Source organism: Solanum lycopersicum, chromosome 2 (genome assembly GCF_036512215.1).
Source record: "Solanum lycopersicum chromosome 2, SLM_r2.1".
In the NCBI taxonomy this organism is placed as follows: domain Eukaryota; kingdom Viridiplantae; phylum Streptophyta; class Magnoliopsida; order Solanales; family Solanaceae; genus Solanum; species Solanum lycopersicum.
Window position 1 is genome coordinate 52,188,253 of NC_090801.1, and position 23,498 is coordinate 52,211,750.

Sequence of the window (23,498 nt, forward strand, 5' to 3'; positions counted from 1 at the left end):
AGAGATACCTTCAATAGAGAAATGCAGAAACGAAGACAAAGGTAAAGAGAACTTTAGGAATATAATCGTCGAAGTGTTTCAAATCACGTGAGCAATATTAAGGAAATTGGGCCTCAGCACTCTTTGAATACAGAAGAAAATATAGGCCCAAATAAATGAAGTCAATGTATTTTCTCAGCCCATGTATATACCTAGAATTATACTTCTTTGGATTACCTATTTTATTCTTTCTCAGATATTGTAAAGAATGAAAGTTTGTTATAGAGTTAACAATAATCTGTATAGTCTGTTAGGAATAGAATGTTATTTGATTTTTCTTGTAGTTGTATATATGCATGTTTAGAGGAAGAGATCAATGCACAGAAAATTCCCAAATATTCTCTTTACTGTTTCTTGTAAATCCTACACTTGGGTTAATTATTTGTTGGGCGAGACGTTTTATACCATATAGATCGGCATAAGCCTTGAGACACGGGACATAAGTTTCATATGTGCATTTACGGGCATAGTCTCATGTATATTCAATTAAATGGTTTTATTACTAATAAAATAAGTAAAAGTATACCTTTTAACGATTTATAATTTTTATTTAGGATAAGTATTAATAATCAATAATGAAGGAAAGGAACAGATACTGCATAGTGCTGGCCCATTCGAATACCTCTGTCCACCAAGAAGATTTCTTTAATCCAGTGTTATTTGGCATCCAAGCATACTTGTCTCAACTATTTGTCCTTCCTGCTGAGTTAATAAAATTATTGTAGAAGTTAAACTATGGTCTGCAAGTAATAGTATAATATCATCAACAAGGCAGTGGTAGCATGGAGTAAAGTTTGTTTTGGAGGACTAAACTTGACTAATGTGAAAGAGCAGCAGTTGCTAAAATTCATTGGGCATTGGCCAAAAAAAGAGGACAAGTTATGAATGAGGTGGGTTCATAGTTATTATATAAAAAGGCAATATAACTTGAGACAATGAGGGTACCTACACAAGTGTGTTGGATTTAATTGTGCTCCATAGCAAACATTAGCTAAAATTTGCCACCGTCTCTTTCCCAAATATCTCGCTCGCCACTCTCCATTCTCGCTCGCCTCTCTCGCTTTATACACAAAAGTGTATAATTCTGTTTTTGTTGTGTATAAAGCGAGAGAAAATTGTATATACACATGCAAAAATGTATATCTTCGTGTTATACACTTAATTATACAATTTACACATTTTACTTCAAATATTGCAGAGAAAAAGGCCAACGAATTATACAATTGCAGTGAAATACAATTTTTTCTAGCTTTATACAACAGAAGTGTATATATTGTGTTTCTGTTTTTGTATAAAGCAAGAAAAACATATATCTTCTTGCTATACACTTATAATTATGCAATATACATACATTTTAATTCGATTCAACTATATGCAAAGCAAATTATACAATTGCAGCGAAATAGGCCAGTGAATTATACAGTTTTATGTTTGCTATGGAGCGCAATTATGCAAACTTTGCTATAACATACAAATATGAATTTTTTGTTTGCTATATGTGAAATCATTTAGTGAAATCTTTATTAACAATTGTAATGCGATTTTTATTTTAACCAAAATCAGAAAAAAATTTACCAATATTTAATACGATTTTTTTTAATAAAATAATTGGCAGAAAATTTAAAAAAAAATTACTTTAATAGATGCCTTATTTTAAAAAAGGCAGAACAAAAAATGTACAACACAGCTATTTTCCAAAAAAAAAACACTAAAATCGCTACCTACACAGCAATTTTGAAAAAAAAAGTTTTTTATAAAAATGTTGTTATCGCAGCGATTTTAGTTTTTTTTAAAAAAAAATTCACCAAAATCGTTGTATTGACAGCGATTTCTTTTATAAAAAAAAAGAAAAAAATATGGACAAAATCGATGATTGGTCAGTGATTTTTGAAATGACGTAACGATTTTGTCCTTTTGGTTAGAAAATAAATTGATGTACCCATTTAAAATTTTTGATAAATTTTTTTGCCCTTTAGACTTCGAACTCATAATTTCTCTAATAAAATTTACCCATAATATTCAAATATTATGCTCCATACTCATTTAATAAAAGATATGTAATTTTTCTTCTTTTTTTTAAAAAAAAATAGAAATTGGCCTCTGACCGTGCATTCAAAATGCAAGTTTTCACTAATTTGAAAACTTCGATCCGAGTGTTCTTGGACGAGCAAGTGTATGGGATGAAATAAGTGTTTCTTTCATCTTGCTAAATCCAAAACCAAAAAATAGTTAATTTGTTAAATTGAAGTGGTACATATATATATATATTTAAAAATATAGTTTAATATTATAATAAAGCTATGAATCAAATGGAGTTCACATCTGATAAATCATGTGATAAAAATGTGTTATCATGCTTAAAACATAAAGCTTTATAAAGTAATGATCAGATCGTGTTGAGCGAAATGTTTATCTGTCAAAAACTCAATCATTCAAAATATGAAAGTAAATTATATGAGAATGTTTCGATAAATAGATAGATATATTAGGAGAGATAGCATCACGAATAAAGTTATTTAGGATAAAGTGGATTTAGTATCTGCCTCTATGATGAGCAAAACAAGAAAGACGGAATTGAAATTATTTAGACATGAATTTTTTTTTAGATATTACACGTTGTTATTATCGTGACAACTATACTTGTCATTAATATAGAATTAGTTTGATATTAAGTGGTCCTTTATGAAGTTGTTGTCACTTTAATATCCAAGCCCACCACCCATGTTCTTATAAGTCATCGTCTGATGCCACATCATTATCACTCCAAAATTCTCCCAAAACGTTGTTTTGGGCCACAAGCAAGTGCTAATGACCGTTATCTCTTTTGCATGAAATATATATCATGTTAAAAACTCAGTTCTCAGTGTTTTTGTTTTATAATTTGTCAACAATATGTTTTAACATAATACTTTTGGGCTTAATTAAGTGAAGTAATTGGAGACTATCCTATATAAATTGTGTTTTACTTAAAAAAAGAAATTTGATCCTTTTTTAAGACGATAAGGATTTGGATTTCTTCAATTAGAGATTTATTTTTTTTATATTGTAACACGTTATTATCAAAAAAAAATGTTATTTAAGAAAGATTAGTTTTTTGGTAGTTTTTATAGTTAATTTATGTATAAATTTTCTCATACGTAACAATTGACGAAACCATATTATAATATTTCTTTTGGTGCATTTTTCTTTTGTTCATGAATTATCACCGTTCAAACTTTATTTCGTTAGCTTTGATACTATGCCTAGTCATTTCGATCCCCTGTACAAAGCAATGAGGAACAAATGCGCGTTCTTTGATATAATTTGACGTGTTGTTAAGTTACAATTTTATGTTAATGATCTAAAATAAAAATTAAAGAGGTCTTACACTTTAAAAAATAAATTAATATATTTTCTTATGAAGCTTATTGTTGTATCTCTTTAGTGGAATTGTTTGTTTTTTTAATCAACTTCTTCTAATAATTCTTTTCAATTGACAATATAATCGATCAATTTAATCCTTTCTCCATAGGTATAATACTTCTTCTAATAATTCTTTCCTTTTATATGAAAAATCTATATATTTTTAACCAGTAGTACTTTCTCAATAGTATTTTCTTTTTCAAAAAAAAAAGTACAATATTATTACTATCTTTTTAGAAAAAGAGGCCCCTCCCAATTGGAACACCTTTGTTTTTTCTCTTTTTCTTTTTTGCTGCTTTTTCTCATTTTATTTTTCTTTATACTTGAGGAACTTGAATTGACTAGTTGACAAAAAGTAAGAGAGAAAACTATATACCACATGCTGAGTTTGAAGATTATTGGGGAAATTTAATTAGATGGGCTTATAATAAAAATAATTTTTAGCGATAAAAAATATATATTTTTATTATTATTATCTAAAAAGTATATTAAAATTTTTATTGTCATTAAATAACTGTTATTAAATCTATATTATGATAGACGTGTACTAATTGTCACCGCCAGAATATAATTGGTGAAGTAACTCACCACAACCTTAAATTTTTTCCACAAAAAAGTCGTATACAAGCAACAAATGACAAGTGTGTCTTTTGACATAATTGTCATATTTAATATTTGCTGCTTCTTTTTCTTTTTTGAAAAAATATTCTCGGTGTTTCAAATTATATTTCAATTTACATGAAACTATTTGAAATTTTGAAAGTTAAACTTTTTATTTCTAATCATATTTTAAGGTTTTCCAGATAAAATATTTGAATTTTGAAAACTAAAGCTTTCAACTTCTGATCATAAATTATAACATACTAATTTGTGCGTATATAAAACAACACATAAATTTACTCATATTTAATTCTTGTGTATTAATATATGCATAACCCTAATCGGGACTTAAACAGAAGGCAATGACTAGTCAACCTGAAGTCTCCAAGGATTGGAGTTTTTTTGTATTTTGTATGCAAGAATGACATTTGTTGGGACCCTAGCAAGGCAATGCCTTAAATAAGTGGGAAACTTTTCATCCAATTGGTGACAAGTTATCTTTTAGTACTGCCGACATTATCACTTACTATTTGCCAGAAATTCTTGGGACCTTACAATAATTGTTGCCCCTCTACCTCCATTGCAAGTAATAAATAGATTAGTACTACTACCAACAAGGTCACTCAATTGAGTGTCGAAAAATTAGATCGTATATATAAATAAAGCAGGTGAATTAATAAGAATCAATAAGAAACAATTCCTCTATATATTTCATAAAGATAATAGGCTTGAATATAAATTATCCAGATTTAAAATTTAAATGTAACTAAATGATTAAAAAAAGATTATTATTACTTGTCTACTTTATAATAAAAACAAGCTTTTAACGGTAATTGTTGTCAATCTGTGTTATGAAAATCAGAAATTACTGGTTATAATAAATCATTCAGAAACACGAAGTATCTGAGATTTTTAGAACCAGTAAGTAAGATGAACATAATTTATTTGTAAAAAATAATTGAATCTGTAAAAACTTACCAGAATCTGGAATACTCTTTTTAATAATTTAGGAAGAAAATATTATTCCCCTCTAGTATACGAGGTTTGATTTGGAATATACCTCCCAGGGTAAAATGATCTTAATCAGTAGAGTATATACCAAAAGTTCTACTGTCGGCGAATCAATCCACAACAGGAAAGTACACGAAGAAATATGTGTTTTTAAGAAGAAGGAAGATCAGAAAATTCGTAGGGAAATATTCTGAAGACTGAATGGTATTTATAGGCAAGAAGAATATATATTCTCAAACGTTGCAATCCTTTCAAAATTGACACGACTATTAATGAAAGGTTGCAAACTTTCAAATGATATTGCCTGTTCCTGAAAGTTGCAACCTTTTCAGAACAGTCATGGCGGGAATTTTAAATATAACGGAAATTAAAACGGGTCACGCGCGCGGATCCGAGTCGGGTCGGGTTAACTAAAAAATTGGAAATATTTTTAACTTCTGTTATCAACTAATTAATTGAAAATAATTTTTGGTCATTTAATTAAGTAAATAATTAAAATAAATTTGTCAAAAAGAATTATCTCTCGATCATTTGCCAAAGTCGAAGCGAGCGAGCAACGACGACGACAGCGTGAGGGGGTCCCTCTTTCCAACCCTTTTAACAATTAATAGGAGTGTTTATTTATTTAAACTCTCCTATTTTCATTTCCATTACCGATGAGGGACAATTGCCTTTTTGATTAAAGCATTAGAGGACTTTTCAAGTTTCCAACCTTTCAAGTTTTAAACTTTTCAAATTTCTCTCCTTCCCTCTATTTTCCATCAATTCTTATTACATACCCAACAGTAATAAAATATACATTATCAAAAAATGTTAAATTCTTTAATTATCGATATTAATTTATAATCATTAAATTTAATATCACTATAAATTTTAAAGACATTAAAAAAGATAATTATTGCTAAATATACATATTTAATAATAATTAAATTATAATTAATAATTAATTGTTACTAAAGATCAATTTTGATTGACGGGGGCATAATGGCATTATGTTACATCAATGTGGCTGCTGACACTCATTAACATTAAAATATGAAGACCATTATTGGATAATTTGAATATCTGCCACATAAATAGCAAGAGATGATCGTAGCAGTCGCAGTGAGAATGACGTTATCATGGCGGAGCCATGAATTTAATAAAAAGTATTTAAAAATAATAATTTATTATATTAAAAATATCTAAAATATGTTATTTAATTATTTTGTATATCATTTTATTTATATATATAATATTTTTTTCGATAAAGAATATCCAATCAATACGTGGCTACGTCGTCACACAAGTAATTAGTAAAGATAATAATGGGAGTAGAAGAAATTGGATTACTAATCAACTTGCTGCACATGTTCCAAACTAATTAATGGAGTAGAAGAAATTGGATTTATGGAAGATTTTAAACAAGGGTAAATAAAAGTTTGTGGTGTATAATGCAATCCAGTCGTAACAGGGAGATTCTATATATGCTTGTTTTACTATTATTTTTATCTAATTGTTATAATTTTCTTCACATAGTTAAATTATAAAAAATAACTTTGACTAATATTTTATAATGTATTTTTTCATCTTATTAATATATAAAATATTGTAAAATTAATCAAAATTGACCTTAGAAAAACCCTAACATAAAAATTAAAGTGGATGAGAGTGTGTTAATGATTACAGTTTGAACTTAAGTAGGCGTACGTTTGGCATTGGAGCCTGATCTTCAAATCAGCATTTGTGTTTATGAATAAAAATAAATTCTGATCTCAACTTTTTTAAAATATGAAATTTGATCCATAATTTATATTTTACTCCCAAAAAGCCTATAATTAAATTTTGTAAAAAAACAAACTCATGATCAATGTGAAGAAATTGTCTATGTCAATTGTCATATGGGAGGATTTTACAAAAAAATTAGTTACTACTATATATTGTTGAATTTATTGAACTAATTATTTTTTAAAAATATTACGTGTATTTAAAAATTTAAACATATAACCATAAATATTTATAAAATGAACACACAAGATATATGATTTATTGATTTTATATATACAAATACCTTATTTATAACCGATAACAACTATGGAATTTTTTATAGGATTATAATTTTTCACAAATTATAGGGTTTTAATGCTTATAAAAAAGTATAATCCCATATAATTTAAGAAATCTGCATATACAAACAAAATTTCAAACTTTAAATTAAACATCAAACAAGAAAATTTTCTTTTCCTGAATATAGTTAATTATGTTCATATTTTCCATATGCTAAGTGCATTTACAATATAACCATTTTACTAGGCTTAAACAAATTAACTTTTGACAGGATTTCTAGGCCTTTTTTTTTACCGATGAGTGTTACCCAATTTAAAAATAATAAATATTATATTGCTCGAATTTTTTAAAAACTCGATATAAGCTGTGATTTCTGAAGCATGAGACAAATAATCTGTAAATGTAAAACACGTAACTTGGTCTGCATGCTTTCATTTCCTTTGTTTTCTATGGTAAAGTAAATATATGACTTAAAATTAACCGCAAACAAAATTTTACTTTTTACTAACTTTGTAATCCAAAACGAGATTCTGGGGGCACGGGGCTTCGACGTGCTCTAGTCCCTTAATAAGTACCTACTTTTTATGTTGATTTTGATTGTTTAATTATGAATTTACACGTGAAAAATATATTTATAACTATTATAAAAATCACAATAATTCATAATTTAAAATATTTTAATATAAAAAATGGTATTCAAAATGATCACTTATTATTAAACTTAGATGTTTGCAATTGTAAAATGACGTACTAAATTAGTAGAAGTAATAAATAATATGGTAGGAATATAGTGTAGCAAGAATTCAAAAATGTTTGTGACACCCTACAATACAAAAATTGTGTAACATATAGTTACCCTCCATTCGGTCTCCCTAATCAATTTATCTAACTTCCAAAACTAAAAAGGTTATAGGTGATCTACTTTATATAACTCTGCTTCAATTCGATCAATTTTTTCTTTTTTTATTATTCGATATCTGATACTCATTATTTAGAAAAATTAAAAAAATATTTCCAAATTTTATTGTGTTAAATCAAAAATATGTTAAATATCATTTAATTGTATAGTCTTAAATATATCAAGTAGAAAATAGAAATTTATTAAAAAGAGAATAAATTTATTTTTTCTAAATAAACTTAAGAAATGAATAGTGTTTTTACAAATTTATAAAAGAGAAAAGGGTCAAAATTACCCCTGAATCATGCGAAATAGATCACTTATATCATTCATTACGGGTCCGTTTGGCCATAAATTTTCCAAATAATATTTGAGTTTAATTTGACAAATAATGTTTGTCTATACAATTTGCCATTATTTGGCAAAAATATTTTTGGTAGATATCCCAAATTTCCAAATACTAGTTTTTTCTAGTATTTGAGCCAAATGTCATTATTTGAGATATTTTGAAAATTAAAATTTTACCTCAATCTTTTATCTTTTACAAAAACATCATTTCTAGTAGTTGCTTGCGTTGTATATACATAATTTTTTACGTGAATACCAAAATAGTGATGAAATATTTAGTGAATATATTAAATAATGATATGATTGTTGATGAAAATTATTAAAAATTAGCTCTAGGTAATAAAGTCATGTGTTTTGTCTACTTCACGATGTATGAAATAATTTTTGTTGCACTCACTCCAAATTACCATATTGCTTTAGTGTCATGGACACTATTTGTTATTGTTGTAACGTACATTCAATTGACTTATAATACAAATTTTTAGTTAGTTTTGATAGTTTTTAAAACTTGTGTGTATAAATCATATTTTTCTAAAAAGGTGAAATATATTTCCCAAATCCTATGTCCAAACACATGGTGAAATTTCACCCAAATTTTCACTCAAATAATATTTACCAAGAATATTTGTAAATCTATGGCCAAACGCTAGCTTCATTTTGGGATAATAAATACTCCTGTTGTTATCTTAAGAGACCACAAATATCCTCAAGAGTTGACACCCCAATTTTTTTAGTGACATGGCATGCCACATAGTACTAATCCTTCCACCTAGCATTGCCAACTAAGATTCATTACGAAAGAACTTGATCTTTAGTGGCAACAAAGACGCTACAAAATCTCAAAATATTGCCACTAAAGGTTATGAGTGATTTTTAGTGACGACTAAAGTAGAACCTATTTTTTCAACAAAAAAATATGGTAATTAAATTTTGATTGCAACCTAATTTTCTAAAATAAATAACTTGCAATATTAATATTAAAAACACTCAATATTATTACGAAAAATCATGAAACTTACTTCGATTCACATCTCCTACTCTATAATGCATCATTGTACATTTTATACATTTTCATATAACATAAACATAAAATAGTGTCTTCAAAATCCTACTTAATCGATATCATTTTCGTTTTTTTAAAAATAATGAAGAAAAAAACACAAAATTAAAATTTAATATTAAAAACTTTTAGTGACGAGTTTTTGGGCTTTTGTGGCGACTGTTATTACCACTAAAAGGTCTAGTTCTTTTGTAATGAATCCTTGTTGGCAATGCTTAAGTGGAAGGATTAGTCCCACGTGGCTTGCCAAGTCAATAAAAATATGGGTTGTTAACTCTTGAGAGTATATAAGATCTCTTAAGATAACAGCACGGCATTTTTGATCCCTAAATATAACGAAGGGCATAAATAATTTATTTCACATAATTCAGAGGCAATTTTGACTTTTTTTTCATTTTATAAAATGATTAACAATAGCACATGTTTAGTGGATAGACAAAGAGTAAATACATACTGTAACTATTAGCTAGCCATTATATGGCTATATAAGCCAACATCTTCCCCTGTGTCCCTTCTAAAGAAGAGTAGCAAAACATGAATGTATTAGTAGTACTCATCTTCTTTATCTCCTCATTCTTCCATGTAAATGCCTTAACTTCATCTGTGAAAAATGGCAGAGAAGCCTTACAAGTCATAATTGGTGGTGGAGGAGATGTTGCTCCTGCTTATCCTCCACAAGAAACACTTTGTCCCCCTCCCCCTCCTCCTGAGCCACTTTGTCCCACTCCAATACCACCACCACCCCCCAAACCAAATCCTCCCAAACCACCCCCACCCCCCAAAAAACCAAATCCTCCCAAACCCACCCCCAATGATCTACTAACATCAGCCATAAGTGTCATTCAAAGATTTAAGAAGACAATAACTAGTGACCCCTCTGGCATTACAAAAACATGGGTAGGCAAAGATATTTGCAAAGACTCAACCAAGTATGTAGGTTTCATTTGCAACAAGAACAAAGTTGTTGCTGTCAATTTCAATGGTAGAAACTTCAAGGGAAATCCTCTGTCTCTCAAAGATTTCATTAATGGAATCCCAACTCTCGAAATCTTCCATTCCAACTCCAACAACTTCACTGGAGAAATACCCAATAATATATCGACCCAGAGTATTCCTAATCTTTTCGAACTTGATTTGAGCAACAACAAATATGTTGGTTTATTTCCAAGAGCTGTTCTTGGTGCCACCAGGTTAACTTATTTGGATCTCAGATTCAACCAAATCGAAGGTCCAGTCGACCCTCAAGTATTCACACTCGACCTTGATATTCTTTTTCTCAACAACAATCAATTTTCCGGGAAAATCCCAGAAAATTTTGGCCGTACTGCTGCCCTGTATCTTACATTAGCCAACAATAAATTCATTGGTGAAATCCCCAAAAGCATTGGGTATGCGAAGGGAAATCTCCTTGAGGTTCTCTTCTTCAATAATCAACTTACGGGTTGCTTGCCTTATGAGATAGGGATGTTGAAACTGGCCTCTGTATTTGATGCTAGTAAGAACAAATTAACAGGTCCTATCCCGCAATCTTTCGGTTGCCTTGTGCAAATGGAAGTGATGGATCTGTCTTACAATCAATTATACGGCGAAGTGCCGGAGACATTGTGCAAGATCAGTAGCTTGGAGGAACTCACCTTGAAATACAACTATTTCACACAGATTGGACCGGAATGTCGCAAGTTAGTTGAGGAGAATGTACTTAATATTGGCATGAATTGCATTATTGATCTTGAGAACCAGAGAAAACCAGAGGAATGCGAAGCATTCTTTTTGCAAAAGAGAAATTGCCGGGACATGAAATCACTGAGCTATATACCTTGTAAGCTTCATGAATTCTCCTCTAGGAATAGTTCTGCACGTAGAGCTCATACAGGCGATGCAAAAGCTCGTTCGACTACTTATGCTGCCGTCAAAAAACCTCACCTCTGATTTATCAACCATTTGTAATTCTGTATTATAAAATGTATGTTCGATTGGGACAACAAGTAGCCCAATTTTGCAACATTGTTAGACTTGTATGTACTTGTTTTATGTATTGAATTTGTAAGTAATGAGTATAATTAAGCTTCAGTCTTGGTGTCAATTCGATTAAAATGCATCCACATTAAGAATAATAACATGATCTTTACTCTTTAGGAATTAGGATCATCTGTTCTTTAAAAAAGATCAGGAATTAGGATTGTCGAATCCATAGCCATACTTGGCTTGTTGCTAGCTACCAGTTAGTAAATTATGACTAAAACCAAATGTAGCAGCAGTAAATGTGCATAGACTTTGACAGAAAGAGAGTTATTTAATTTTTGTAGCTGTCCCCTGAACAATGGACCCTCCCTCCATTCATCTAGCATAATAAATTCAAAGTTCCACACATCTTTAAATTATGAAAATCACTTTATAATAACACATTGATGTTGGGAGCAACTTATATATGATTGCGACAGAACGTATAGCTGTTGGGATCCATTCTTCCTATAACGAAATGTCCCAACATATCCTTCGAATTCACCAAATTCTCTATACATAAGAACTCTTCACTTGTAACTCTATCCACTTTTTGATCAAAATCATGCACAAAAACATGTGTTTTCGGATTGCCACACTTTTTGCTCCGTGCCAGTACTCCAGCCGTAAAAATAGCTGACATTCTACCGGGTGCCTCTGGCCAGTACCCTCTTGGTCCATCAACCAAAATAACATCCCAATTCACCTCATAGAATTGATTAGGAAGATCATTTATCCCCAGTTTACACTCCGAAAACAACAAATTCTGCACTGGCTTACACTCATTCCGTATTTGTTCCTTCACTGCATCAATCAACTCTTTCCTATCACTCAATTTGGTTGTATACTGCACGTCATAAGCTTCAATTTCCGGATATTTCTCCTCAATGTAAGCAGCGTAATATCTATTCTCGTCAATGAAAACTGTTCTGCCATTGTGATTCAACGCTTTCCATAGAAGTGTCTCGTGTGTAAGTCCGAAAACAAGGAGATTACAAGGCTGTTGACATTGTCGAAGAACATCAGCAATTTGTTTGATATCTGTATACGACATTCGTTCAGTGTTGTTGGAATTTGATGCATAATGTGTAAGAGCCCTTACAACTGCTTTTGATAATGGAGGATTAGCTGAAGCAGTTATGGAAGAGACCGCGGCGACAGAGGAAGTGGTGAAGGATTCTCTAGTGTAAATAAGAGCAAGGAGGAATGCAATAGTGAGGAATGAAATAGATGCAAGAACCCATAAACGATACGAGGTTCCTTGTTTTTGGATATAAGGATGTAAGAGTATGAGTTTTGTGTTATTGCCAATGTTGTTCTTCATCTTTGTGTCCTAGTTAAAATGATCTGTTTTATTTTCTTTTTTGTGAAAAGATTGAGTCAGAAATTTATGCAAAGTAGAATGGGAAGGGAGCTGAGCTTTAAAGAAATATGGACATGAGAATTGACATGATAGTATGTAGTTTTATATGACAAACACAATTTGAACAGTATTGATACATACGAGGAGTTTAAACTGATAAAACAGATACTATACTTAATGGGGTTCGTGAATTGTAAGTTTGTACGAACCTAGTAGCTTTCCTGTGGATCTTATATTTGTATTAGAAAATTAAATAAATATATATGTATATTAACTTGTGAACCCTTAATAAAATTGATTAATGACTTAGTAGAACCTTCAAACTCGTAATCCTGATGCCTTTTGTTTTGTATGGGTGTTTTGACATTTCTACAAGGTGAATATTTTTTGTTTTCAATCATTTGTATTTTCTAAGCAGGAAATTTTTCCTTTTGATCATTTGTATTTTACGAGTAATTTACTCGTAGTTCATCTATTTTAACATGACTAAACAAAAGTTTAATTATTTTATTTATAGCTGGAAATGTTTAATTACTTTAATTTGACAAAAAGAATATTTCATGACTTAGTTATAAAACGAATAAAATTCAATCAATAATATTTGAGAGCTTCTAACTTAAAATTTTAAATGCATTGCAACTAAAGCAAACTGCAGGCTATCATGTTTTTTTGAATGAAGAAATTAGGGTCGCGCCAATATTGGATAGAACAGACGTAAAGCAAACTCTTATTGGCACAGTGAATTTGACTTGTTATATTTTCCTATCGACTATAATGGCTAGTCCATGATTTCAACATAATATATAAGTAAGCTCGACATTTGTACTTTTCAATTTTTATTACACATAAGTAGATATTTAAATTTATATAAAGTTGAACAAGTAAACACATATTTCATGTGTCAATTCACATGAGATACATTCGAACTGATTTTTGTCATATCACATTGAAGGTACGTGTTTAAATGTTCAACTTTATACAAATTTAAATTATAGCAAATTTAAAGAGATTATATCATATTTGGATAAAAAAGAGTAGTTGGAAGACAAAGAGGGGGAAAGGTATTTGGTAACTAATTTACAAGCAGCAAGTCGCTTTTCCTTGTGTATTCCATCTCTAATTCTCACGTTACCTCTATTATTATTATTGTTTTTAATAAATAAATAAATAAAAACTCATAACATTTACCTTTGAAGGAGACGAATCAACTGCTTACTGATTCCATTTTTGAGCCAAATAATTGTAAATACTCACGACTTACAAGCTTACTCCAATCTCAACAAATATTAGTTCTTTTTTGACGAATTAAACTTGTTTAAAATATTCCATGTTTTGTATAATAAGGTATTTATCACGAAAAATATTCCGTTTGAATTTGTTGAGATATGTATAAGTTTGGCGTGAAACATCACGATTAATTATAACTTTTTCATATATACAAGGTGTAAGATTTTACTTGTTGGACATAAAAGCATGATATACAGTGTAATGCTTGTCCACTTCAAGGCATGTGTTCTACAATCAAAAATCAAATTTTAGTAGTACTAAAGTTGAGGCGTTCTAGTGGTCCTAACTTTTTCCAGACCCAACTTCTTGTTATTTTTTCTACAAAGTATGTCTATGTGGGCTCGTGCTTTTCGTCCTGTTTAATTTTTGAGATTTTGACATGCTATACAGAATTGAATCTGATCGTTTTCCAGTTTCTGTTGAATCGGTTTGTATCTCAGCTTTCAATGGATATACATATTGAAGATATTTTATTGACAATGATTTTCACAATATGTATATTCGGAAGTTTGTATAGTCCTTTACAATATGTATATCGATTACTATATGCAACATGTATACCTAAATGTATACATGGTACTTCACAATACGACAAATAGATTCTTCAAAATTCGAATCATTTACAACACTACACAACGATCAAATTCAATTCAATTTTGTTTTCACCAAGATAGAAATCACAGGCACATATAGGGATTTGATAAAAATAGAGAACTCACACAATTCAAGGAGTCAAATAAACATAATCATCCATCCATTCATTGATTTGATAATAGATATTTACTGTGAGTTGTTGTGGAAACAACGTAGCCCATCCACGAACACTAGTGAATAACTAGTGAATAATGTATAATATGTGTATAACTAGTGAATAATGTATGAATACTGGCTAGCTACTATAAATATTCTATGGCTGAGTGACCAAATGTGTGTACCTTCCCAAAAATGAAAACGCCAATCAAAACATTTTATCCAATGAAGAAGTTTTTTAGCTCCCTTACTAAACCTATATTAAAATTCCTTCCAATTACAAACAAATGATATGTTCTTCTGTTGCTCATAACTGTGAGGAATTTTGAATCACAAATAATTTTCACGGAGCAATGGAACGGGATTATCTACAAAATAATTAAACTATGTATATCTTGCACAAAGGTTCATTTTCATCTTCTAAACTTTTACATAAATATCCTAGGTTCAACCGGTTGGCAAATTCTGCTAATGTAAGCTTAACTGTCTTATGTCACCCCCTTCTCTTAGGGAAATGAACAACATATGACTCTCCAACTGAACTGCATCTATGCGCGTTTTACTGCTGAATTCCAATGGATTACTGTTGGCCTTCCATTTCCATGATCCGTTTAATATGAAGGGCAGCTCTCACAACATTTCCCCTTGTTATTATTCCCACCTTCATTATATGACAATTGACTAATTAGTATATCACAAGGTAGAGAAGTACATATTCACAAAAGCTAAGTCTCCGAATCTTACCAGCTTTCCATCACTATCTACAACAGGAAGCCGGCGGTATTTTGTTTTGAGCAGAAGTCTGGCAAATTAGACAAGTACATTTGAGACAGACTGCTTGCTATAGAAACATAAAATTGGCTAAAGGAAGAACGCAGATTAAGCTGAAATCAAGAATAAATGATACTACCTTGCTGCATCCTCTAGATTGGTGGACTCCCTAACTACTAGTGGAGCAGGCGTCATCAAATCACCAACCACTTTCCCCTTGGTCTTACTTATCAACTTTTGAACCTCATTGAATGTCTGCATTTACAAGTCAAGTTGGATGTGTCACAAGTTCAATAGCTTTGTTTGTGGGTCACAACAATTTTGGTTTTCCATACATAATAAAGTGCATTTTCATAGCTCCGACATACAGCAAAGCAAATGTCCTCAAGTTCAGGAAGGTAATCAGGTAACCATGTGTGCAAGTATTAGAGTAAAGCAGATGATAATTAACATAAATACTGCCACCTGCACTAGTTCAGCATGGAAAAAGTAAATGTATTCAACTATTCCAAAAGTTGCCTAAAGTAACGTGGAAATAAGAAGTCTACTAATTGATAAGGAGAACGACGGATGGTTCAGCATTGGACGGAATATCCAGTTAGAAACATGCCATACTGAGTACGATGAAATCCAAAACCGTATCACTCAAACACATATAACTGTGGTTCAAAAGCCACCTCAAACAATGCCCTATACAGACTCACATAAGCTGTCTATGTTGCCTGTTTTTGCAGGATGCATTTCCTATGCTCTTTTCTTGATCAATTAATTAAAGGTTTGTTTTTAGTAGCAGCCTAGTAGGGGTAGTTTGGTGGAGTGAAATAATGAATGCATTAGCTCTATGTATTACCAGTCCCTTGTTTGGTACACTTTTTCATTCTATGTATAAATGCACACTGTATTGTGTATTGAGGAGTGTAATACTAATACCATGGATTTCTAGGTATTAGTAATACAAAGGAATTGAATGCATGCAATAGCATGGATAAAGACCCGATTACCCTTCAGAAGTACTTTTACATCTTTTCCACATAATTGTGGAGGATATTTTTGTAAATAAATATTTGTATACAATGCATACTATTTTTAATCCACCAAACCAAACAATGCATAAAAAATAATCTATGCATAACTAATGCTAGTATTACTAATACAAATGTTACTAAGATTTGTGCTGTAGTCAAGTGTACAATGCAACTTTCACTTGTTATTAAAGTAAATGAAAACGCCAGTAAATTGTTCAAGTACACATTTTCATTTGACCTTTTATCCCTCTCTTTGCTATGCCTTTTATTTCTCAAACTTAAATAATTTGTCTGGATGCTTTCTTTGAGAAAGAAAAAATGTAACTTTGTTATAGATTCCTGTAACAAGATCAGATTGGATGAATTTGGATATAATGGAAGTATGGTTTAAATTTGATTGATAGCTCAAACCTACTAATCATTGACCTCGCATTTCTATTCACCGGGTATAAGAACAGATCTGATTATGATATCTTGTTTGACACATGAACCCATTCAAATCTATTTCCAGCTGCCGAATTCCCAATAGCTTAAGGATGGCTTCCTCGAAATGCTTGTCCAAGTGGAACTGGAAATTCTCTACATACTAACTCGAACTGTCGAACACTTGAGTGATCTTTACTGATGCTCTTGGTTTGCAGTTATAGGCAATTGCAAAAACAAGAAACATTTACATTATATCAATATGTTCATAACAAATATCTGGCTCACCAAGATGGTTATATCGTTCCTAAAACTGGAACCCAGTGTCATCCCAGCATAATTGATAGAAGCTAATGATTAGCTTCCACATTTACTCACAGAGGAAAGGAAGGAACAGTTGATCGACAAACACTATATTTGTTAATGATTTAAAAACCTTATGATCAGTACTTTTGTCTATATGAAGTTACCTGGAAGAGTAAAGGTCTAAACTCTTTAAGTCCTGTTTATAAATAGAACCACTACAAATAGTGCAGCAGATTACATGAAGAGTTGGAGAAGTAAAACAATCGTGAGGTTGTCCACAATCTCAGTCATCAATTACTTTCTTTTGAGTTCCTATATATTGGAAGCTAGATCCTCTTTAGGGGACAACTATACCACTTATGATATTTAACCAACTTGCTACATATTAATAATTAAGCATGTCAAGGATTTAATGATAGAAGTTGTTCTCTCCCCAGTTAATCTGTTCTCAGGGTCTTCATAATTATTAGATAAAGTATCCTCTACAAGGCTAATGTTAATAATTTTCTATGCCGAAATTAAGATTATTTGTACCTTCCAGTAAGTAGAATTTTGGGGTTTACACTGAAATAAAAGAAGTTGTATGCCGGGGACTGGTAAATTAGATGATCAACAAGCATCCAATAGACAATCTAGCAATGAAGCAAAATATGCTTACTTTCCAGTTGCTGCCCACTTCGGGGAACATGTTTGCATCAGCTCCTCCTGTACCTACAAAATTAGCAAGAGATGCTTTCATTCTACCTCTGAAAATAATGCTTTGGCAAGAGTATGAGGACTCCCAAATAATGGACAACTTTAGAATCCAACTTAAAACATTATGATTCGTCTTCAGAAGGATAAGTTGCTATACACAATCAGTTCCAATTTTCCTTATGCCAGAAAAAGCGAAAAAACACAGATACCAAAAGGTTCCATATCTTTTCGGAAGGGATCCCAATAAAATATGGGCCTAAAACCAAAGGATATTTTCTAATTCCAAACAATATTGTTATCGCATCAGAACTAAAAGTTATACCTGATACAGAATCCAGAGCCAATAGATCATAATCAGAAACAAGACCAACCTGCAGCAGAAGAGAACTTCAAGCTTCTGAGCAACATATCTTTGAAATATCACAATACTTGACAAGCATAATATTATGAAATATCTTTTAACCTAACATCTAAATTTAATGCATATGATTATATCCATATGATACACACACGCATGAATAGGGGTCTAGGGTGCAACATAAGCACTCTTAAATTTCATATTCTCATACTGCCCAGCTACATGTTCTATTAACTAAATAATTTTCTTAAATTTTTGAGGAGCACTTGAGTCCAGTGCATACTTGGAATATACCAAAAACTCAGTCTCTAGAAAGTAAAATAAGTAAAAGTGAGAGATAAAGAAGATATTCCTATTGACATGCCATCAAATAATTTAGAAATCAAATATGAAGAATAAAAGAGAGCAAATTTCTATTGCCAGGACTCAAGAGAATATTACTACTTTATACTTAAATGTTTACTGACAAAAGAAATTCCAATTCAAGTATGATCAAAGAGTTGAAGAACTGCAAAAGATTCAAAAATAATATTCAAACTTCTATAGCAAAAAGAAATATTTTATGGAAAATGAAAAGAATTTTACAAACTTCTGTTTTTCTAGACTAATTAATTTAAACAAACATCATGACTATTGACCGAGAAAACTATAATGCAACACAAACAATGAAAACAAAGCAAATGGCATCATAATGTCACTTCTTTCAGAAGATCGGTAAAAATCAAACCAAAGAATAGAAACTAGTAATTCTTTGATCAAGAACCTGATGTGGGGGGGGGGGGGGGTTCATTCTCAAACTCCTCCACTAGTCCTAAATTCTAACCACCACCACCTTCCAGTGGCACAGAATTACCCAGAACAAGCATTTTTTAATCATGCAGAGTCGCCTCCTCCCTAGATCCCTAGAATCTGCCCAACATCCCTACGTAAATGCTTCCCCTTATCCTCCATGAAAAGAAGCTAAGAGTTTTCTCTCCTTTTTTTGTTTGACTATTTTATTTTAGTTTCCTATTTTCTATTCTATGTACCTGTTCCGAGGTTTTGTTTTAATTCTCTTTTATACCCTTCCAATGGTCAAGTGCTTAACACATAGAGCCGCAAAAGAACCCTTACATACATATGACCTTTCAAAATGAAATGTTATAAAGCGAGAAACAATTCAAAGGCCAAGTTTATAGTTTGGAACCATATTCAGAAACTTATTCAAGGAATTAGCTTTCGTGTTGGATTTAGTATAAAACATATCAAAAGGGAATAATGCATAAGCAGGGAACATGCGTATTATGCATCTTACATTAGAAAACAGAACTTACCAATTTCCAGTCATCATCAACCACAGGGAACCCAGTGATTCTGCGTTCTACCAACGTTTCCAAGGCTGTGGAAGGAATAATCATGTATCAGGAATTAACAAGAGGATGAGTAGCTAGTAACGAAATTGAGCACTAAAATACCTTCATCTACGGATGTTGATGGTTTTACCACATGTAGATCATCTTTTCTTGTCATGAAATCACCTACTGTATATACACCATTTCTTGGCTGCCACCAGTATATATAAGCTTATCATATGATGGACATTCATGAGGATTGGTAAAAAGGAAGAATGCATTTATAGTTCATATTAAGATCAAATAGAAAAAAAATAAAAATAAAGGAATGTCTATTGAAAGGAAACAGATATTATATTTGAAAATTGACATGAAAACTGCCACAAAATTCAGTCAAGCAGCAACTTGTGAGCAAGGTGTTTGTGTGGAGGAGCCAAAATGTATTACAATTTACTTAAGTAAATAATCTGCTGTACTTGGGTTGGATCGAAACCTCAAGTTGACTGCTTCTATCACCAATTGGTCAAGGATTGCATTATCTAGCTCACACAGCTAACTTATAAAAAGAGTGCACATGAGTTATATCCACATTACATTGCAGTGAAGATGATCGCAAAAGAGCTACATGTATTCCATGTCTACAGAGCACGTATAGTAAATGTAATAACCTGGGAATATCCACTACGGCCAAGAATATTGTCTAATTCAAGGTTAAATGCTTGAATCTAATAATAACATATAGCATTCAGTCTCGCACCAAAATGATATTGAAATGATATTTCCGTTTTACAAGAATGTCAGGGCTAAGATTGAGAGAAGCAGAAACTTATATGAGTTCCTAAAACTCTGATGCATCTTATATTCATAATTTAAATAACCTTATTTGCGCTATAATGTAACTTGAAACAGAAAATAAACACACAAATAATTCCGGTGTAAAACATTCTTCCTCATAGACGATTGACTGACCATGAGTTTGTAAGGCAAGAGGCAACCCTCTACTGTTTCAATAGGGTTAAACTAATTAATGGCTGGAGGGGTTGGGACAATGGGTGGATGTTTAAATATATGAATATTTACATCAAGTACACCCTATGTTTTAATTAATTAATATGGCTTGATTCGGAGTATGCGGGTTAAATTAACTAATGGAATTCATATATAGCATCTTCAATTGAAATAAAACTTACATATTAAGAAACTAAAAAAAAAAGTAATTTTAGACCCTAATTGAGCTTCGAAATTAGCCCCAACACACAGCCGGAGGATAAAATTGCTGTATAAAGTAAAGGATTAAGTTCAACCGGTATATAAGATTTGGATAAGGAGGAATACCTCTACTGAATTGGCCGTCAAAGTGTTGCTGGCGGTAACGGAAAAATGGTTGCGCGAATTCCAAAGGCGTACGGAGAGGAAACATTTAGCGAAAGTAGCAACTTTGTGGCATGGCAGAGATAAGAGCAGACAAGGCAGCTGGTGGTGGAAAGCGGCGGAGCTGCGGTGGAGGGAGACTCCCGACGGCGAGATAGATGCCATGGTCGGATTTCGGAAGAAGAGAATTCAGAAGAATGGGAAGTGAAGGCGTTACGTTACAGCAATTTAGGAAGGTAGAGAGAGCCACAGAGCAGTTATCTTTGTTGGTTCTCCTCGCGTTCCTTCCCTTCAAGTGGAGTTCACAATTGCTTTTGTGGAGAAACTTCTTTTTTTATTATTACAAGAAATATATGTAAAATTATGTTTGTTGTGTTATAATAAATGTGATTATAGTTGCTGTGGCCCTACTGAAATATCATATCAGAAAATTGACAATGGAGATAATTTTAGTCTCACACATTCTTCCGCAGATATTTATATATGCAAGTTTTTCGTGTGTCATTGAAAAAACTATTTCAAATCAAATCATTTTTTTAAAGGCGGGGGCTTGAGGCGAGATGTTTTATACAGTACAGGGTGAGATGTAAGTCCCGAGATACGAGGCGTAAGTTTCTTGATTTTTCGAAATGTAATCTCATGTATATTCAGTTTTATAATTTTATTACTAATTAAATTTCTTTCAATGATTTTACAAATATTTTTTTATGAAAAACATATAATATATAGAAACTATATTATGATAAGAGACTCCCCAGAGCTCAGCCGGGAAAAAATTGGCTATCTCTTGATCGACGGACGGACCTACAGTCCGTAGGTCAGACGACCGTAGTCCGTGACCGGCGATCGAGACCCTCATTCACCTACTCTCTGACAAGATCTACGGATGACCAACACGGTTCGCAGGTGAACCTACGGACCGCTGGTGGAAAATTTGCAGACAGTTAAGGAAAAATGCAGTTGGGTCAACTTTAAATGTTCATAACTCTTAGCACAAAATGAATTAGGTGTACAATGACCTACCCACAGATAGATAATTAAATTATCTTTCCATAGCCACTGACCTTGCTAAAATCAGACCTCCGAGTAGAAGTGTATTCCCATTTTAGTAAAGGCTTGTTGAACAGCCCCAGTCGACGGACCCAACGACGGGGCATCGGTCAGATGACGGACCGTCAGTCCTGGCCGTCATTTGGTTCGACAACAACTTTCCCAGGGGTCTTTTTGACCTTTCTCACTTCGTTTAAACCTTAAGATACGTCGTTATGACCCTAAATCATCATATTTTAGTCAGTTTAGCCTAGAAACATAATTAAAACATATCTAAGTCAAATCAATAAATCAAAACTTAGAAAATTAGAAGCAATAGAAGAGAAAAAGCTCAAGAACCCTAGTTCAAGAACGCAACAAGTTCCAGCAGTTCCAGCCCCAAAACTTAAGTATTTTTCTGTAGATTTCATCACCAGGTATGTGGAATTTCACTAGTGGGTTCCTTTCACGCATTAGTTCCCTAGTTTTCAGTCAGATTCTCCCATATCATGATTAGATCTAGGGTTTTTAGAACTTCAACAGAACTTCATGAATTTATTAGTTTTATGTTCCAAATCAGATTATCATGTTATTACTCAGATTATCACATCAATTTCAGAACCCTAGCTTTGTATTTCTTTAGTTCTTGAATTACACATGCTAGGTCAGATATTTCAGATACTTTATACGTAGATGCCTCAGTCATAAATGCATAATTATCAAATTAGTTGTTGCATTCTTAGTTTGCATGTTCAGTTTCGAGCTATCCAGTATTTACAAAAACTCAGACATAATCAGTAAATTTACATAATCCATGGGAGTAGCATAATATCGAGTTGGACTAGGGTTTAACTTACCCAATAGTCCCAGAACTACTAGCCAAGTAGGTTGTAAGTCCTTCTGTGGGCAATAATTTTAGTGTTCACGCCAGCATGGCTTTATACCTCTGGCAGAGTATAGTGGGTCCTCTCGATGGGGCGTATACATCGGACTTCACATTTAGCTCATGTGGTTTTATTATCGGTTATTAGTAGCTCTCACAGATCAGTCAGACTCTCTACATTGACCATTTATCAATATATTCAGTTTTAGCATGTTATAAATTGGTCATTGCATCCAGTTAGCTCAGAATTCAGTTTATCATGTCAGATTATTATACTTGTTATTATGCTTGTTCAGTTATGTTTTATTCCAACTTTACTCTATCCTACATGCCCAGTACCTTTCAAGTACTGACGCATACGTGCGCTACATCTTCTCGTGATGTAGGTTCAGGTTCTTAGCATCCAGATCACGCATAGATCAATTTTTGATCTCCAGTTCAGCAGATTCAGTGGTGAGTCCTCCTTCTCCGAGGACAACAGTTATGAGTTTAATTTCAGT

General features: G+C 32.0%; 3 protein-coding genes across 3 annotated transcripts; 1 reads left to right on the plus strand and 2 right to left on the minus strand.

Moving 5' to 3' along the window:
* Nucleotides 1-9,839: 9,839 nt before the first annotated feature.
* LOC101268253 (uncharacterized protein At4g06744-like) lies at nucleotides 9,840-11,474 on the plus strand. The gene has a single exon (XM_004233397.4). The coding sequence runs from the start codon at nucleotides 9,939-9,941 to the stop codon at nucleotides 11,331-11,333; it is 1,395 nt and encodes a 464-aa protein (XP_004233445.1). The 5' UTR covers nucleotides 9,840-9,938; the 3' UTR covers nucleotides 11,334-11,474.
* Nucleotides 11,475-11,677: 203 nt separating this feature from the next.
* LOC101267962 (protein IRX15-LIKE-like) lies at nucleotides 11,678-12,909 on the minus strand. The gene has a single exon (XM_004233396.5). The coding sequence runs from the start codon at nucleotides 12,727-12,729 to the stop codon at nucleotides 11,827-11,829; it is 903 nt and encodes a 300-aa protein (XP_004233444.1). The 5' UTR covers nucleotides 12,730-12,909; the 3' UTR covers nucleotides 11,678-11,826.
* Nucleotides 12,910-15,021: 2,112 nt separating this feature from the next.
* On the minus strand, nucleotides 15,022-21,451 carry LOC101267675 (CBS domain-containing protein CBSX1, chloroplastic). Its single transcript, XM_004233395.5, has 8 exons — nucleotides 21,051-21,451; nucleotides 19,839-19,926; nucleotides 19,698-19,762; nucleotides 18,349-18,397; nucleotides 17,989-18,041; nucleotides 15,716-15,831; nucleotides 15,550-15,607; nucleotides 15,022-15,466 (listed from the first exon to the last, which is right to left on the minus strand). Exons 1-8 carry the CDS (start codon nucleotides 21,249-21,251, stop codon nucleotides 15,386-15,388), a joined length of 711 nt encoding a protein of 236 aa, XP_004233443.1. The 5' UTR covers nucleotides 21,252-21,451; the 3' UTR covers nucleotides 15,022-15,385.
* Between the last annotated feature and the right edge of the window lie 2,047 nt (nucleotides 21,452-23,498).